At 36.2% G+C, this 20,557-nt stretch overlaps 1 protein-coding gene across 5 annotated transcripts; it reads right to left on the reverse strand.

Moving 5' to 3' along the window:
• Positions 1–3,961: 3,961 nt before the first annotated feature.
• On the reverse strand, positions 3,962–20,016 carry LOC120633938 (serine-arginine protein 55). 5 transcript variants are annotated; one of them, XM_039904368.1, is made up of 10 exons: positions 19,859–20,016; positions 18,781–18,918; positions 18,085–18,155; positions 15,101–15,196; positions 12,856–12,940; positions 10,900–10,973; positions 9,901–10,074; positions 9,148–9,219; positions 7,488–7,706; positions 3,962–5,979 (listed from the first exon to the last, which is right to left on the reverse strand). In XM_039904368.1, exons 2-10 carry the CDS (start codon positions 18,904–18,906, stop codon positions 5,763–5,765), a joined length of 1,134 nt encoding a protein of 377 aa, XP_039760302.1. In that variant the 5' UTR covers positions 18,907–18,918; positions 19,859–20,016; the 3' UTR covers positions 3,962–5,762. The 5 variants fall into 5 exon arrangements, with proteins under 5 accessions (XP_039760302.1, XP_039760303.1, XP_039760300.1 ...); XM_039904369.1 differs by lacking the exon at positions 19,859–20,016 and adding an exon at positions 19,471–19,830 and having other exon boundaries at positions 9,205–9,219; XM_039904366.1 differs by lacking the exon at positions 19,859–20,016 and adding an exon at positions 19,471–19,826.
• Between the last annotated feature and the right edge of the window lie 541 nt (positions 20,017–20,557).

Below are 20,557 nucleotides of genomic sequence, written 5' to 3' on the forward strand. Positions count from 1 at the left end.
TTTACATTTTGCATTTTAACATTAATTTTTCTATCTTGTGAGAGCTGAAAGCTGAGCGGAATGCTTCCAAGCAACCTTGTCATTAAAAAATTCATCAATTGTATAGTAACCTCGCTGTAATAAATTTGTTTTGACAGATTGTTTAAAACTTGTGCATTGGCAGGTCCAAAATCACCTTAGGAATCATATTATAAAAGCGTATACTCAATCCCACAAATGATCCCTGTACCTTACGCAGACGATATGCAGATTACACTAATTTATGACCATTTCTTGTAAGTCGACTGTTTATGTCCACTTTTTGTTTACAAAGACTAATATGTTGTCTTACAAATACTATATTGTAAATATATTGTGAAGCTACAGTAAGTATGCCTATTTCTTTAAACTTCTCACGGAGGGATTCGCGTGATTTAAGTTTATATCTTGACCGTACAGCTCTTTTCTGCAATATAAATATAGTTTCGATATCAGCTACTTTACCCCATAACAAGATTAGATAGGACATAACACTATGAAAGTACGCAAAATAAACTAGCCTAGCTATTTCAACGTCAGTAATCTGTCTGACTGCGTAGGCATCCGAGCTTAGTTTACCCGCTAGTGAATCTATATGGGCACCCCACTGTAGCTTATTATCCAAGGTCACGTGTCAGTGTACAGAATACTATATAGATATATTTAAAAAAAAAAAGATTTGTACATTTAAAAACCCATGGACAATGATAATAACCTTGTTCACGACTCTGAATTCTAGCAAGGTCCTGTGTCTGAGATTGCTATTCTAAAATAAATAAAAAATACGAACTTTCTAAAACAACTAAAAAGCAAGAAATAAATATTTTCTACAACATTTTTAAGTCGTTGGAAATTAAAATGTTAAATTAGTAAGTATATAATATGGAAAGTATTATTATTTTTCCACGCTTTTTGGTGGTTAGGTTTGAAATTTTATCTAAGTTGCAAAAGCCAAAGAAGTTGATATTTGAAATATTGCTTTTTCCGAAGACGCGGAGTTAAAGGTTGAGTTCTCCCAGCACTTCAACATGAGCTCCTTAATTGTGACGAACATAAATTGCTCGCCATACCATAAAGGAACCGAAACCCGTGTAATACTTAAATTGTATATGTCCATGCGGCCTTCATCAGTTTCACTTGACCTTGGTGTTTTCCAAAAGAAATTGCTCAAGTTACATGAAAAGGTACACCAATCGCTATAAGTGTACCTACATTTGGAGAGTTCCCTATATTATTCCTGAATCCCTCCCAATAGATCTTACCAAATTAAAAAGGGAATACTTCTGAAGTTTGACTTGACAAACAAAAATAATCATAAAATTCGCGTCCCACTGTCGGGCACAGGCGTCTGCTCTGATCGGAGGTTTGACTCCCGACACTTTTTCGAGAAATAGGATTAAGCAACGCCAATTTCTCTCGGCTGGTACTAAGAACTATGATTTAAAAAAAAACAGATATTTATGCGCCAACGCGGGAATCGAAGTCAGGAAAAAACTATCTACTGGAGGAAGAAATAATAAAATACCTAGGTACATCCTTCCAGAACACCGTCGCAAGATGTCCTGGAGTTATACTACAGGACCTACCTGGTGCGGAAACATATGAATTAGTCGACCTTTCTTCCATCGAACTGAGAGGCATGGAATATTTCGACACGTACCAGGCGATATGCTTACTCCTTTTAAATACGCACTGCTATTGTTGTAATGCGCTTCCGGCTTTTCTTTTCAATAAATCAAGAGTGAATAGGAATCTCATTCTTCACTTATGTAGATTCTCTACGAGAATTTATTGTAATGTACCTGTGCACCTCCATACAGAAAACCTGGAAAAAACACGTTTGTTTATGCTCCTAATAATTAAGAGGCTATGAATCACTTCGTTTTTTTCATTCAATCCGTACTTATATAGCAGTTGGTTTGTACCCACGCATCGTGTTTACGTAAATATGTGTGACACGCCGCCGAGGACACATTGAAACGTCATATAATAAACTAATGGTTCCCACTTCTGATAAGAACATTTTTCATACGTGCCAAGTCTAACCGCTATTTTACACACGTCCGCTTGTGCTATTCGATTTTACCAGGCGTCTTTTTACTTTTTATTGTTGTCCGATTACTAAGTCGGATTGAGCATTTTTATCCGGTTGGTAGTTTCAATAGTTGCTCTTTAGCTTTATAATTACCACATAACAGTTAACAGGAGCAGAAAGATTACTTAACACTTAATAGAAGACCTCTGCGTACTACACATGAATTGTATGTTCAAAGGAGATTGAGAGTATTAAATTGTATGAGTAGTAATTGGGTTTTTGAAAAAAAAAATACAGTGCACATATTTAAGTTATTTATTTACTTTGTACTTCGAGATTTATTTTAGTTACCTTACTAGGTAAACATTTTTCATACTAATACTTTGCTTTCGCTTTATTTAAAGCAGGTACTTATAATTTATCATCGTACCTGCCGACTTAATAGGTTTAAATATCATGCCTAAACTATAACCGTGCTTATAACGGCTTCTAGCAACTAACTAAGTTTAATGTAAATGTGTTAATACTCATCTCCAATCTCGTCAGCAACTTCTGGTTTGTAAGAAAGTACGTTTCAATGACTCGCAATTAAAGTGGTTGTTCATTTTACTTTCCTTTATTAACAATTACTTCTTCTCATAATTAGGTGTAAGAGAACAGAATGACCTTTTTAACTTCTATCAACTGTACTTTTTAGTTTTAACCATGCTTGTTTTTCCACCATCACCGGTTAATTCCCCCTTTTTTTCCCACTGACATGGACATTCCGCCTCCCAAGACCTACAGCTTTCGTTCAGGAATCGGGAATCCTGATTCTTAGTGATGTTTATTACAATTTGTTTGTTTGGATGTTTTATTTATTTATATTTATTCCAAATGTTAGTCCATATTATATTAAAATGGAAAGATCATATATTAGTTTTACAACAAGACTATTTTTTTCGCAATAATTCAAGTTATTTCAAAATAAAAATTAATTTTTGAATCCAGTACCTACCGAAGACACGCCGACAACTCCCCAACAAACCCGAGCGCGTGTGACGTCATAATCTTAGTTTTCACTCATTGCAGTTAATAGAAAAATAATAAATACAGTGTTATGATCTATTTAATTTTGTCGTCATTGTTAAATATTTAAATTTATATTAAAAATGTCGAACCTCAAAAGTTATCGTTCTTGTTTTGTACCATTATGTACGAATACTACAAAGGCAACTTCTGACTCCTATTATTTTTACGACTTAGTTGAACATAACCTATAGCTTTGTCTCCATAACTCTCACACGATGCTCTACAATTTATGAAATAAATAATTATATTTAATGTAAAGGAGAATAAATACTTAAATATTTGAATTTGTTATATTATTTTTTAACAGACTTACCTTGATGCCTTGGCACCTCGAACTTCAGCAGAATTAAACCGAACGTCATTTTTAAAATAGGTGATCATAAATATATCAACATCAGGAATAAAGGATTTATTAAGGCAGTCTGATAATCAGACTTTTCCATAATAAATCCTTTATCACACATAGCTAATCGGAACCAACTAACAACTCGTATTTTAGCAATAAATTTTTTATTATTGTGTCACGTGTAATAGCCGTAAATAGCTAGAACATAATGACGTCACAAGTATGGCGCGACCAATAATGGCGCGTTTGTCACGTAATTTTTATTTAAATTTCATCATTTTTAATTGTTTATAATTGATTGAAAAAATATTTTTTTTTGAAGTTTTTTTAAATTAAATATCAATATGTATTAAAAATAAAGTTTTTTTTATGTATTTTACATTAAAAAAATCAATTTTTTTTTTTCAAAAACCCAATTATTCAAATGGATAATGAGATCACTAAATTCAAGGTTCTATATAAATGGGTAAATATAAGTAAACAAAACAACAGATATTTCACTTATCTATTTATTTGGTGCCCTAAAACAATTCAGTATTTACAAAATACCTTAAATAAAGTATTATTTTCGTTCAAAAACTGTTGATCGATTTAGGTATCGAAATTGCACATAATATAAAATAAAAATAAAACTAACCATTTTTATTTCATTACAAAATTACCGAAAACGCCAACGCTTATTCTATACAATTACGTGCAATTCAAATTCAACCTTACGTCAGTGTTTTTTTTTTTAATAATTTTTCATTCACTAATCCACAAAGACAACAATTTACCTCTAAAACGTAGTACAGAAAGTACGGAATCGCGAAAACTCACGACAAAGAAATTATTCCCACCAACCCCTTAATATTTCGCGATTGCTTGTCATTGGCTAAATTAATTAAAGATTACCTAAAAACAATGGTCGTCGTTATCCGGTATCATTTTTTTTTTTTTTTTTTTTTTAAATAAGGTCACGAGATCATACACACTACGTCATTTAAAAGTAATATTTTGATTTCACCGTCACTTTGCAAACGTCTTTTCCTTCCCCGAATATGGAATGGATTTTCTTATTAATAAAAAGCATACCCTTTTTTCAAAATGATTATGCAAGTTTGGATAATTTTTATGTTGTGAACAATTTTACTCCTGCGATTAAGTGTACAAGATTTCGCGATTCCCTAAATTACAAAATACTTAATTTATAAAATATTAGTTTTAAACATCTTAGATAATTACAATATTACTTAAGACTACAAATACACAAAGATGAACTAAAAGAGATTAGTTATTTATCTTATTGTTTGAGAGAATAGTATAGTATCTGTGCTTCTCTCTAGCAAACAAATAACGTCAAGTTTGTTTACATTAACTACCTCTTTTCGTTGAACTTTGTTTAGACTCTTCTATTCCTAGACTAGAAGTCCAATGGCTCTATACAAAATCTTATCGCGCATTGTATGACGTAAATATTAACTTAATTTACTGTTCTTTACTTAAAAAATTGGGGTACGATTAGAATTTAATAGAGGTTTAGGGTCCTGTTGTAAATAAATGGTCAATTTACAAAACCATTTGCTAAAATAGACCATTTACTGTGCGTTGACGTAAGGGAATACGTCTTCATCATCATCAGGTAACATCGCACTGCTGGGCACAAGTCTTTTTTCCTTTTCAAGGTGAGAAAAGAGCTATCTGAGCTCGAAACTCACAACACTGCTGCACTTCTGCAATGCGGGTTGGTGGGCTCTGGTACCGCATTGCAAATTAACTATTATATCAGGTGGTCACGTTGACCGAGACAGACTACTGTACGTTCACTTCATAGCAAGGAGCACATTAGATCATCTACCTCTAGTTACCGATTTTAAGCCTATATTCAGGGAAGAAATCGAATATCCACAACATGAAGATTTACCTTAAAGGCTAAGTTTCATTGGTTGTTAATTTAACCGTAACCCATTCGGGGACTTCTCAAATGCGGGTTAACGACTAATGCTGCTTTATCGATCTCAGTCGATATACGGCATGCGGGTATTCCCCGCAAGCGGCCGACCGCACAATTAAATTAATCTGTCGCCGTAAGGCATACAACTTCATGAGTCCACCAGTGTTGTTAGCTGATCGCTTTGACGAATTATAAACGAAACTTTACCAGACGAAATATCCAGCTTGCGGGCTCCATCGGAAAATAAAAACGGTTCCCCCGTACGTATCTTTTTGCATGCATAAACAAAAATATTTCGCGCCTCGAATGGCGGGCCTATTGACCAATGAAAATGAGCCTTGTGTCTTAAATCTATTAGCTTAGTCTCCACTGCGGGGAGAGCGATCGGTGCTGCCCCCACGGTCTTGAGTGTCGCCATTTTGTCGCGGGGATCCCGATCGAGATCTGTCCCGAGAAACCGAGCGGTCGCGGGATACCGAGCGAGATCGAGAACGAGATCGTGACTTGCTTGCTCCGCGACGTTCCTCCTCACGTTTGGGCGATTCCGCTTCTTTGCTGCGAGATCGGGACCTCTCTCTGTATGGAGCAAGGTTATAATATATTATTTATGGGCTTGTAGAATTTTTAGTTCATGAAAAAGTTCGGTGAAATTTTTAGCGTAGAGTACATCATGCTCAGCCTTTTAACATCACATTACTGGGCAAAAGGCCACCTCAACATTTTATGTGTATCTCAATTTTTTTTTTTATAATATTGGCATTTTCGCGTTCCATAATACTAGATACGTTAGTCGATGAAAGATTTATAATGGGAAACGACAAAGTTCGTCCTCTCAAATAGTTCACAAAGTACACCACATACTTCCTTGGAAACTATGAGAAAGTAAATAGGTACAATAAAATAAATAAAAACGTATTTTAAAATAGTAGTCATATGAACCGGAACGCTTCAATGTACTGCAGGTGAACAGTACGTGCAGTCTTTGAAGTAGCCGCCCGCCTTTCGAGCAAACAATCAATTGGATAGATTATATGAAATGCATACCATGCAGCTCGTTTTTAGGCATAAAATAAAATCTAGCATCTAAAAGCAACACAAATCGAGTAAAATTAATTAATATTATAGAACCATCGTCATCTCACCTGGCAGCTTTGTCGGTGGTCACTCTTGAAATGATGCGGGACAAAATATGATATTATTTAATACACTTTGCCATCAATTAGTGACAATATTTATGGAGCTTTTATAAACATTTATTCAAAAAATCATCAAATAAATTGCTTTATCTAATGTTTGACATCTAAGTATCTAATGAGACATGAGGCTATATTTCTCGTTGAACCAATGAGTAGTAACACCATAGATCATCCGTTAATGCGCTAACTGACTTGATCAAATCATTTAGTGTGTACATCATTTTCAAATGATAACATAAAAATGTGGTGTTCTTTGATAACATACCCAGTCCATAACAAGTACCCAAGGTTGACTGCCGGTAGTATTGAGAGTCTGGCTATGTGGGTATTGTGCAAATATGTACCATTGAGACAATATGAAATGGAACAGTGAAATATAACCTCATATACAGTAGGCGTGTTCTAAGTTAGCAGGACTGAAGTCACAAGATGGCTGCAACAATAGTTTTAAGTTCATATTATGTACATAGTACATCTGCATACGTGTGGGAGAGAGCAGCCTTCGGACCGGCCAAATTAGGACCTGCGCAAACGCAGACACTTTGTTACTGATACAGGACAGTAGCACAGGTAACTGAGTTTGCTGGTTGCTAATCCTGAACACTAGATTCAATGTCAGTATTCGTCATTTTCAATAGACTCCTAATAGGAAATTGATACGAAATCCATACATTTAAATTTATAAACATAATATTTTTTACATAAATGTTTTTTTAAGGGAATATTTCATTAAAATGTTCATCGTAGTGACTCCGAAGCAACCAACATAAAAATATTCAAAGGCAACTTGTATCAACACAAAACAAAGTGGTGTATTTGCGTAGCGCCTTAGACCGTGCGGTCTGTTACAGAACTATCAGGCGGGATTTCAAGCACAAAAAAACTTACTTGGAGTCGTGCTTCGGCGAGCGGGACTTGGAGCGCGAGTCTGAGCGGCGGCCGTTCCGGTCGACTGACTTGTGGGACGGCGACCGGCCGCGGGATCCACGCGACTGACGGGACGCAGACCGACGCTCGGACTTACGGGGCACGGAGCCGCGCTCGGACTTACGGGATGGCGAGCCGTGCTCTGACTTACGGGACGGTGATCTGGAGCGGCTGCGATCCCTATGTGAGTCGCGAGCGACACGGATGGTAACGGGTGGTTTAGTTAAAGCTACATATATGTCGCTACACATCGATCTGGCTTAATTTATCATCGTTTCTTTTTCCATCAACAAACAAGTCTCACTAACATTATTGAGACCCGCACGAAGAGTTTACCACTCTAATCTCAGGAAGTAGCAAGAAAATTTGCATATTAATTTTTGCTTTAGATACCCTGTTCATTGAGAATGTTTACTTAGGCGTGGCTGTACACAAATAACATTAAGCTACAACCCAGTTTCAGCTGGCAAAGTACACTTTTCAAGCGCTATAAAGTTTAAAACTTTTATTTTTAATAATTTATTGAATTAGTTTTATTATTATTTATAAAATTACGAGTTGTAATAATCATAAAACGCCACGATTTTCCTATGTTGTTCGCGTTTATGGCCAGAGAAATTATGATAAATCATACCGTACATCCAGTTTACATAAAGCAACATGTTATAAATACTACATTTCTAACTAACATCTATAAATTACCAAGTGCTAAGTGGGGCTTGTTAATACTTACGATTTTAAGTTTTGTTCAGCGCAAGAAATAACACACCTAGCCAAATGAATATCTAGATTAATTTTATGTAAAATTCATGCAATATCTTGAGAGTATTATATTTAATTAGCGGGTGTACTATGATGGTATTTTTTAAATATTATAAATTAAGCAAGCGGTTTTTAAATTTACATTATAATTATTAATACATTTGACCTATCAATGACTTAGAATTTCGTATGGAAAATTGCTTTCACTATTTCACCTTTGTTTTGAATATTTTGCTTTTGGGAAAAATCATTACCATCAATTTTAACATTAGAATATACAATTGCAATTAGGTTTGCCAGCTTAATAATGTAAGGAAAATAATAAGTACAACATGACCGCTCATTTAAACTTCTTTTTATCATTTTTATATTGGAAAAAATATTCATATTGCAACAAGTGTCTTCAGTAAGTAACAGAACTTAAAACATTTCTGTTTGTGTTAAAATGAAATCAATGCTAACTATAATGTATACAATAATATTCCTATATCTATTCCTTTGCAAACAAACAACAGTTATACCTTTTCTTTTTTAAAAAACCTTAAAGATAAAATATTTTCGTTAAATACAGGTCATCATAGGACAAACATTTGTCTTTTTTTGGGAATTCAATATGCATGGCAGTTTCAGTGGCAGATTTGCCGCCAAATTTCTGCATTTATCGGTCCAAGTTTTTTTAACATATATAATAATTAATAACGCACATGGTTATTGTAAATTCAGGGTGGCAACCTCAAATGCAATAATAACAGTGGTTTAGCAACGTAAACTTAAGAATAAAATGTCATAACATTTAATGTGTTGAAATTTTAAGTCACTAAAAGGTACTCTATAAAAAAAATACTGCAAGTGAACTCACTTTGAACGGGATCGAGAGCGGGATTTGGCTGCAGGACTCTTGCTCTTTGGCCGAGACTTTGAACGGGATCGGCTGTTGATAGAAACGAAACTAAGTGTCAATTATTTTTGAAAAGAAATGTTTTCATAATTCCAGAGTTTTATTTACTTCAGTTAGGGTTTTATCATTCAAAGATTTTCAGCCCCGAAAGATGGTTAAATATAGTATCATCATAGAATGTGTGGAATAAAAATATGTCTATGGTAGTGTGTGAATCGCTGTTTTGGATTTGCATATTTTAGTGGAGTAATCGTCTCTTTAGCTTTCGCCTGCGGCTTCATAACGTTAAGTTTAAATTTCAAACCCGTACTTTGCCCCTTAGGGAATGAATTTTCAAAAATGTGGACGCCCACATTATAACAAACAAGCTCAGTGTTGATAGATCAATCAGTCAGTTTTCCTCTTAAATATAAATATTTGCTTGTGCAATAGTTAAACCAATTTGCCGAAAGTCTTTGTGGTTTTGGTATCACGTTATTGAGGGCACAACAGATACATTCTCAGGATCGACTTTGGGTTTATCGGCTGCGACGACTCTTCAGTTCTTTGTCTAATAAAATTATGTGTAGCAGACATGGTTTTGTATCTGGAGCGGTGAGGTTCGAGAGATCGCAAACGGGAGCGAACGATCTTCTACAGCTAGTGTCCTGTAGTTATGTATTTATTGAGTTTGTATGTAACAGACACAGTTGCCTTCGCGTGTGTGTAACAGACCTGGAGCGGCGACGTTCTCGGGATCGCGAGCGGGAACGACTCGAAGATGATCGGGTGCGGCGCCGGGACGAACGACGATCCTCCACAAGGCGAATGCGACGACCGTTAAGTTCTGTGCCATCTAACTTCTCGATCGCGGCACGCATGTCCGAGTGGGTGGCGAATTCCACCACACTGAAAATAAAGTGAGGATTATTTTTAACGACTAGGGTTCCCTGATAATCGTTTAAGCCCGACAATCTTAATTGGCGCGGCGTTGTGGGTCAGTGCTCGGAATTCCTATCTCCTACGAAAAAGACATTGGGACAGGTAAGTGTTTAAGAACCAGCTCAATCTACAAAATTAACAAAGAATTATTTCATCATCATCATTATTATTATTACACCAAGCTTTCTAAGCGCTGAATTGTAGACTTGAAAAGAGTTTGAAGACCTTATGGTGAACTCTCAGGCATACAAGTTTCCTAACACTTTACTAACATTACTTGCAGTTTCACAGTTGCAGTGAACATAAATAGTTCATCCTTGAAGCAAGTAAAAATTATTTTCTTAAAAACGCACATGGGACCAAAAAGATAAAGGTGCGTGCTTGAAGTAAGTCCACCCGAAAAGAAGTAGAGCCAGGTATCTAACTCGGCCACCACCAGTTTATAAAAATTACCACTTCAAGTGACTTTAAATGGTCCAGGAATAAACTTAGTTAACAGAACTTTTATGATGTGTAAACAAATTACTTATAAGCCAGGTATTTACGTTTTATTAGATAAATGACCATGATGTCAATAACTAGAAACTTTAGAGTATCTTCTGCAAAACTATGAGCAAATCAAATTCCTTTTCCTGGAGACATTTATGAATGTTGATGAATGTTGTTTCTTCTTCTAGAAATTGCCTCCCGATCCGGTTGTAGATATGTTGAAGGGTCAAAGTATTAATAATGTAAGCCTACTTGAGACAAATGTATTTATTAGATAATACAAAAAATATGGTCCGTACTTACCCCTCATTTCTATGTTGTTTGTGCGCATCGGCGTAAGTCACTTCTCCCGCCTGACGCATGTAATCCTTCAAGTCCTGTTAACCAACGTAGCCATATTAATGGAATACACCATTGGAGCAAACTAAATACCTTTGCTAGAATTTTCATCAGATATGTTCTTATCATCAAGACTATCAGCCCCGAAAGATGGTTAAAAATACGATATCATCATGTCAATTGTTTATTCCGTTTGAAAGTGAAAATTTTAGCAGAGGTTAGAGTTAAAAAGAAATCAGTTCGGTATGATAAGTGCTTTCCTGTCGCATGATCAAGACCTAACAAACTATTTAAAAAAAGATTTTATGTATATGAATTATGCTTATACAGATATTTCGTCAACGGTTTACCATTGGTTATCATATCTCACGCCGGGAAATGGCGTTGCATACACCAGTTTTGCATATCAGAATAAGAATTTGTCCATTCGTAGAATTGTCATGTTTCCATTGAATGGAATGTGTTATCTTCAGTATATCCAAGTGGAACAATTTCCAAGGTCACAAAGTGGGATCCAAGGAGATTGAACCCATCTCTCACTTTTTTCCAAATGTCTCTCCTTTTTATCGTTATTGTAACAAGCTCAATCTGATACTCCATCTCCATCCAGTTTTCCTGGCACCAGAGCATGTCCAAAGGCCTAGTGTGTGTGAAAAGACTCCGTTTTCTCCCTCCTCAAGTGGCACTGCTTCTCAATGCAAGTACTATTATGTTTATTTCTGATTTCCAGTCAAGAATGTCCACTCGCTCCTTTGTCTAAAACCGTCTAGTAATTTCTCCATTTCTTCAACTGTCTAGATCTACTTCTGTATGGCCATGGAATTCATGGTAAACTCATCTATATTCGTCCAAACTGCCTCCCGAATTGTATCATCATTGGATAGTGTCTATCTATGTGAATTTCCTAAGCTCATCTTGGATTTCTTCAATTCTAACCTCAGTCGTGTCCATGCAAGGCAGAAACTAACGCTCCTTCGGTCAACCAGACTCCCCAATGTCAGTAAGCTATGATTCCCATAAAGGACGAACCGTCAACGAAACTCTGTATAAGCACTAAAAAAACAAAAAAAAAACTAATGCATCCACAATATCGACAACATAGATTGATCTCAATTGGGATAAAGCTTTAATACAAAAAAATAAACGTGTGTAATGATATAAAATGGGTTTGCACATAGCGAGATCGGCTCCTGTAGTGCCCCCTGTCGACTTTACCTTGTCGGGGGCCAGCTGCAGTGCGCGGAATGGGGGCACAGGGCGACATCGTGCATGAGTTCGTCCTCCGCCGCAACGGTACTCTCCTAACATCGCCATAGACCACATCTCACACGGGCTACATCAGGGAAGGGCTCAGGGCACGAAACGCCACCTTCTGTCGTTATTTAAGAAACCATCTATAAGCTCGTAATGTGTAAATATAGGTGTTAAAATTTTTAACTTCATTTAAATTAATGTATGCAAACATTGGTAAACTAATTTTTACAAATAAAAAAGATTTGAAAGCTACTTTTTATTGATGCAAAGTTGTTTTTTATTTGATTTTTATTACGTGGGCAAAGGGTCCTGTCATTCAAACGGGCATGGCTCCTCCGCAGGATTGTATCGTCTGATCTCCATTGCGGACTCTCACTTGTCTTCTCAAAAACATCATCTGGTTCTTAGCCATCCTTCCATTATCGTCTTTAATCTTCTACATTCTGGAGAGTTTCCTTTGGACGTCCTCTTTTCCCTCAGTTTAGTTCATCCTTCCATTTGAGTATTGGTTTTCTTCACTTTACTTCACGGTATCGCCGTGTCCCGTGAACGCAAGGTTGCCCACGAGCGTGCGGTGTAGGGCCCACCCTCGAGAGCGTGTGTCTGCAGCCCCTGAGTGATAGTGATGGATGATGGTGTGGCAGCCCAGTCCGCCAGTGCTCTTACCTGCCAGCTAATGCGGCTAGATAGATTTTCGACGACTAGTCGATACTCCGTGCGCGTCGGCGGTCCGTATCTGTAATTGTAGTCACTGTCAAGAAAAAATCCGCTTTAGACGTCAAGACAAGGTGAAAAATGGTTATAAATTGACTATTTAATTGTAATAATAAAAAACCATTTTTTTAATTCTCAACTCTTGAAGATCAAGATATTAAAAACATTAAGTTTTACTGGTCACATTAAACTGATATACATTGTTTTGATTATCTTGATGATGTATAAAAATTAATATCAACACTTTATGCTACAAAAGGCTACATGGATGAAAAGAAATTACACCTTAAATTATAATATATCATGTATTTTATTTCAATTTAAACTTACTTTCTTATGTTTATAATAAAAATGGTAATTTAATAAAGATTTTACAACCGAAAATAACCTTTGTAGCCTAAAGTGACAATTACAAGTTATTTGTGTAATACAATATTGAAAAGTATTAAGATTTTTAAGATTAAGTTGCCCATTGTCTTACACAAACATAAAATCTGGTAAAATTAAATTAATATATAATTCAAGGACAAAGGAATTAAGATTTCAAATCCATACTACTAATATTAGTATCAACGCCATTTAAGTAAAAAAAATATAGACATAAACCTCGATGCCTTAACGATATCGCACTCAACTATATGTCGATTTTTGAATGATTATTGAAAAAGGTGCATGTTTTTTTTAATTTCCGAGGTATCGAGAAATTTTACACCTATTTTATTTTAATAATTTATAACGGGGAAATACTAAAAAAAATTAATAAAGTAAAAATGAGTTGAGCATCTTGTGACGGTATCAACTTCAGTCAACGGTTGACGGAAATATTGTTCCAAAATTTCTACAAACAAGGTCTGAAGGCCAAAATCTACAAAACTTACTTTGACTGAGCTTAAAGATTGTATAAAAACGAGACCGATTTAAACTGGACTTATAACTTTGTTTCGTTTTAACTATTTAAGTCTGAGGTAAGGCTAAGCAAGATATAAGTGAAGTCCACACTGTGATGTCCAACCTGCGGCAAAACACGAAACATTTCTTTTGGCATCGCATAATTAGAATATTCAAATCATTTTAGATCCTTGATTGTTAAACCAATTTTTTAATAAGTTGACCCAAATTTCTTTGAAAAAAAACCTATGTAACCTACCTGATATATTAGTTCTTTCTCCGCTTTGAACAAAGCAAGAGTAATGAAGTTGATACTGTCGCGAGACGCTCGTTTTTTGAGATCTAATTCAAAAGATCGATGACACTTAAAATCGCAACTTTTTGAAGAATAAATATAAGAATAAATATATCTGAAATAGTTGTTTGACTTCGATTTTTTTGCATTAAAACTCAAAAACTTTGAAGGTTATATTTCAACTAAAATAAAAACGTCTGAATACGGGGTCTGTATAGTGTCATTGTGGATAGATTAATTTATGTTGTGTGCATGTATTCACTCCCTAAAATTTACTTCAGGGGTTTAAAGTCTTCAGTTAAACATAGGGTTATATATACTTTCTGGAGTACAGGGTTGCTAATAGTAGTGTAAGGGTTGTGCAGTATTGGTACTTCCACTATGTGCTGCTGTGCAGGTGGAGAGATGTGGAGAGCTAGATTGCGGAAAAATGGATAAGAAGGGGCCTTCTGGCTTGTATGTTTGCATGTGTGGCGATGAAGAGATTGTTGCTGTCGTTAGAAGGAGCCTTGTGCTAGGATCGTCCTGCTAGTATATTGTTGTTGCCATTTGTGCTAGATCTTCTCGTTTGTATGTGTGTGTGTGTGTGTGTGTGTGTGTGTGTGAGTGATACAGTGGTCGTTGCCATGTGTGTAGGAGCGCGTGGTGTAACCGGAAGTGTTGCGTGTGGTATACTGTGGAGTGGTATAGGTGCGGCGGATACAAACGCTTGGGGCAGAGCGCCGGGGCGGCGCGGCGGCTGCTGGTCGCGGGAGCGCCAGCGGTCGGAGCCGCGGGGCATGCTGCGCGCCCGCTCCACGGACACCCTACAACACAACCACTTACTCGTATCGCGGCCAGCTGGCGTGTGTCTGTGTGCTGGGCGGTGTGTTCGTGTAGTGTGGTGCGGGCTAGTGTAATGTAGTGCGGCGATACAGACGCAGGAGGCCGTGCGCGCGGGCTGCACGACTGGTCCGAGCCGCGGGGCTTGCCGCGCGCACGCTCAACCGACACCCTACAACACATCCCACTCACTCGTATCGCGACCGGCCGCGGTCGCGCTCGTAGTGGCGGTCGCGCCGATAGCGGTCCGCGCTGCGGTCGATGCCCCTCGCCGGCTCCACCACGACCCTGCAGCACACCATCCGTTAGCCCTGCCACTCCGATCTTCCCCTCACTCAGTCCAAGCCGTCATTGTCCAATGCACAAGTGTTGGTATAATTATAACGAATAACTCAAACGTTAAGATAATCCCACTTCTGATAATAATTGAAGTCAAGAATTAGGACATTTTGGTATAATTATAACGAAAAAGTCAAGACGATCCCACTTCTTTTATTAGCTGCAGCCAGGAATTAAATTTGTATAACAAACTATCGATAAAATAGAATTGCTGGCACTCTAAATTGCAGCTGATTTGATTCGAATATATATAATTTAACAACTATCGTATGACATGGATGTATTTGGATGCAGACTGATTAATTAAATTTTGCAATGTTAGTCAATTAACCGTAAGTAATGAATTTAAAATTACTCCGTAAGCAATAGGAATTCTTAAAATTGGCATAATTGATTTGTATAAAGGAACAACTATTTGCAAGGCTAAATTCTATAATTCAGAATTTATAATAGCATCCTCAAAAATGTATGTCCCACTGGGTTAAAGCCACTTATTTTCTAAAAGTTAGATGTAGATCTAACGCCCACCATGGTGTACTAAAGTGATTCTTTGGCTTTGCCGATAATTATATTCATTAATCCGAACAGTGATAGCTTAGAACGCTAAATAGCTTGGCAACACGGCTGGTAACTAGTCATGGTACACTCCTACACCAAACCAGATCAGAGAAAAATTATATAATTTTAATTCCTAAATTGCCCCCAACGTTAAAACAAGCTAAATGCCTTCATTTATGAGACCACGCCGATTACCACTCCTATGACAGGGAGGGTGGGCAGTGTTTTCTCCCCAACCCGAAAAATGTATCCAAGATCTTGTAATCCAAATGGCATCATATCAATAATGCTATACCAACGTGGCAGTTATAATTATACCAACAAAATAAAATTATGCCAATGTGTTTCATTTAAACCATAAAATCTCACAAATCAATCATTATATACATATTCATACCAAGCATTATCTCTGAAAAATAAGTTTTGAAAAAAATTTATCAATCAAATTCACTTGACACCTACGCATTCATACAAAAATTTTGCAATAAATAAAAAAAAAATCTGCAGTATTCCATAGAATTCTTTCAAAATGTGGAGCCGGCTAATGAAGTAAAGTATTTAGTAACGGTTTTAAGAGGTCTGAAACCACAACTTAAAGGCCCCTATAATGTTATTATAATAACGACTTTGTTTGTAGTGGATTTTACTTTGTAATTTATTTATGCTCAATTATGAATAACTTATGTAGTTATGTAAAACAGACATTGCACAAAATACATATGGAGATAAAGTGCACAAACTGTGGCCAGCATAAATATAGATGGAAAAAAAACCTGTGTTATTTGGATGAGATGGACAAGTTATATCTGTTTCACATACAAATAACATCAACTTAATTTTTTAATCTTATATCTTTAAACGAGCAATTTGGGGGTTTTGGGGGCGATAAATCGATCTAGCTAGGATTCATTTTTAGAAAATGTCATTTTGTTTGTGTTTTATCGATAAATATATATATATATTATTAATTAGCCTGTAATTATCGATATTATATATATTAAATATAAATATGTAATTTGAATCTCGGAATCGGCTCCAACGATTTTCATGAAATTAAGTATACTGGGGGTTTCGGGGGCGATAAAACGATTTAGCTAGGATTCATTTATATTGGACATAAGACTATTTTTTTACGCGGGTCCGCTAGTATTGATAATTGATGGACTAAGCAAATGACCCACCTGATGGTAAGTGGGAAGACATCGTGTTTAAAAAGAGCAATTACACTTCGTAAGGACCATATACCACAAAGTGTCCATCAACCTGAGGCTTAGATGTTCAGTCTCGTGTGCCTGTAATTACACCGGCAACCATGTGCGTCAGATCGGAACTCTGTAATGCTCCTTGGCGTAAGATATAAAGTTTGTAAAATTGGACATATAATTATAAAATTCAAATTTAATTTATTTCAAGTAGGCCTAATTTATAAGCACATTTTGAAACGTCAAGTCAGTCTGTTTGTAGTGACTCTACCACCGGTTCGGAAGGCAGATTCCACTGAGAAGAGCCGGCAAAAAACTCAGCCGATTGCTCTTTTCCAACATTGTTTTATAGTTTAACAATCTATAGAATTTTTCTGTTTTGTGAGAGATGAGAGAGGAGTGGCATGCTTCCATGCAGCCTTGTCGTTAAGGAATACATTTGTTTAAACTTAAGTAAGGGTAGATCTAATAATACCTTCGGTATCATGTTATAAGAGCATATACCCCACAAAGGATTTCTGTACTTTTCTCAGACAATATCACTAATTTATGTCCATTTCTAGTAAGTAGACTGTTTATATCAACTTCTCAAAATTCTATAACAGTCCACTGATGGACCAATGGCTTATGCTGACATGAGGATTTGTTCATAATCATCACACTGACCAGACTGCAGCAGATGGTAGTAGCTGCTGCTGCCCATTTCTGTGTTCTATATAAACCCTTAACTACTGCACATTATGTAACATTTATTTGTTAGGCTCTTAATGTCTTGAAACTAGCTCAATGTGGGTTGGATCTTTTTCACTGAACTATTTCCAATTATATCTTCATTGACCACAGTATAGTGCAACTTTTGCACATCGTTTTACCAAGACCATTACAGTCCTCCAGTAATGATGATTTCCAACCTGCAGATGCTTTGATAATAAACAAAAGCAATTTAAAAATAGTTGCGAGTCACGGAATGTCCAATCCAATTACTAAACGAAATGCGTTGAAGTAAAAGGGGACAATTTTATGAGTACCTATTCATTTAAAATTCAAATGTTTTTTGAAATAAAACATTCAACTCACCTTTCGCCGAGTAGCTCTTTCCCATTTAACTCGTAAACTGCATCATCTGCATCTCTGTAATCTTCAAACTCCTGTAAAAAAAAAAAGTCTCTTTAATTTCGCAATTTAATGTTTCTTAAATTTTTAGTTCAATTTTGTTAAGATTATTAAAATAAATACTAGAGATTTCCTTCAAGTGTACTATGGTAAAAACATTCAACATAAACAGTCAAAATGCAGTTGGGGACTTAAACGCAATGAGAAAGAGGTGCAACATGAACATTATGGAGAAGTAAGAAAAACAATATAAAGTCATGTTTAATTTTTTTTTTAAACTTCAAGTCCTTAATCTTTTCCTTTTAATTTTGAGATTTTGCATACCAACTTACAGACAGGTTGACAGATTGACAGACAAAAGGAAGCGGAGTCTTTGTAATAGAATAAATTTCAGCTTCCAACTACTCAATTGGCACTTGGCCCCAATACCAGGTTTCAGTTTAAAATTGTTTACATCTGCAAATATTGACATGTATTTTCAAAATAAACTATTTGTTTATTTTGTATTGGGGTTCCTGCTTATGCTTAAGCTTTCTGCAAAAGCACCACTACACCTGGTCCTCAGCCTTCCTTTTCCACCTGCCCAGGTAACTCTCATAATGTTCGTCATTCTGGAGCTTCCTACACTACTTTTCATGAGACATAAACCTAAAAACTTACTACAAATCCATATCCATTCTTGATGAGTATGTCTCGAATTCTGCCAAATCCTTTAAAGAACTTTTCAAGATCTCTCTCCCTTACACCAAACGGCAGGCCACCAACATATACTCTGGACCCTACCATCTCTTTGCCTTTCTGAAACATAAAAAAAGGGAAAAGATTATTACAGATATATGTAAAAAAAATAAGATAAATTACAACATGGGAAAGATTTCACTTATGATCTGGATGCAAATTTCTAAATCCAGGCTGAAAACTGTGTGCGTTTTGTGACACAACATAAAGGGACAGAATTAGGTTATGAAGCAACCTAACCTAACAAAATTGGCCCAAACCAGGAATCAACCCCAGGGCCTTGTGTTCCGTAGTAGACAACACGCTCACGAACTTATCAAAAAGAAATAAAGGTATTTAGAAATCATAACTACACAATCCTAACCTCGTTGGTATGCTATTTTTGTTCTCGTGGCTATGGCTTAGTATTTTTGTTTTCGTGGCATTCACTTGCAGTAGGTATGGATTCATCCAAACTGCCTCTTATCAAGTTTATTCTAGAAGCTACAATGCTTCCATGCTCCGCGTTATTTCGTATTGATTTAACACTTTAGGTTAAAGCCCTAGGCAACAATATGCAGGTAACGCATTTAGATAATTTATACATAAATATAGCATCGCTAATGTACCTACCTCCATTTTATTCTACTGCTGAAGTAATATTTAAATATCTACACAACACTTTTACGAAGCACCTACTTCATCAATCGACAATCGGTAATGACTGAGTTGACAAAATTTGTAATGGCGGGCACGGGGCATCGGCTTTCGGCGGAAAATACACCACGCGGAACGAAACGCGGTTGGCAAAAGTAAACTTAATTATGTCTATTTTTTATGTGAGAAAATGAATATATCAGTTGCGAAATGTAAATTAGTGAGAATTATAATATTCGAACCGCAGATACGAACTTTGTTTGAATTAAAATTTAAGAGAACAGTCAGTCGCCACACTACAACATGGCGCCGCTGCGCTGTGAGCATAAAAATTATAGAGCACAAAGTCTAAATATAAACTCACCCGTTGCTCAAATAAAAGAAAACACTAAACTTCAGTGCATTAATTGCAATGTTCCTAAAATATTTATTCCTAGTTATGCAAACTACGTAAAATTAGAATTATTTTTTGGGACACGTGTACACCATTTGCAAACTGCGATTTTACCGGAAGTAGCACTACGGAGAGCGTCACTTTCCGTCCCGTGTCAGTGTTACCAGACGAAAAATAAATAGCAAGGCCAAAGAGAATATAATAACACATGAAATTAATCAGCTCCTGAGCCCTTTACGTCCATTTAGTATACGTCTGTACCTACGTTTTGTATTGAAAAAAATCGCTTTTCTAAGATTTTCTTTGGAATGGAATGGATGAAACAATTTAAACACTAAGTTAAAATTATTTCAATAATTCAAAGTTATTATTACCAAAGGATCCGGAAGAATGGTTTGTGTCGTAAATACAACAGTGAGTGTGTGTGGCAATACTCACTTTTCTCGGTAGCCCAAAGGTTGACTCGCGAACTGAGCAGGAAAAAAGTGTGGACATTAACGGGAGCGCGGCGTCACTATTGAAAACTTTTCTTGGATCTAGCAACCCAATTAGCTCGACGTAATAATTTTGATACTTAACTAATTTAGAGTTCTAATTTAAAGGTGTTAGATTATAATAACGAGCACGAATTCTTATTATTAGAAGAAATAGCGCATGCCGAACCGCAGG

The sequence above is a fragment of the Pararge aegeria genome, chromosome 22, assembly GCF_905163445.1.
Source record: "Pararge aegeria chromosome 22, ilParAegt1.1, whole genome shotgun sequence".
NCBI classification, from domain to species: domain Eukaryota; kingdom Metazoa; phylum Arthropoda; class Insecta; order Lepidoptera; family Nymphalidae; genus Pararge; species Pararge aegeria.

Excerpts from the sequence above, each read along its gene's own strand:
- LOC120633938 (XM_039904366.1), bottom strand. Across the intron at positions 12,941-15,100 it reads CGCGGCCGGTCGCGATACGA|TGACTACAATTACAGATACG; the intron begins GTGAGTGGGATG and ends TTTTCTTGACAG. Across the intron at positions 10,075-10,899 it reads AAACAACATAGAAATGAGGG|TGTGGTGGAATTCGCCACCC; the intron begins GTAAGTACGGAC and ends CTTTATTTTCAG.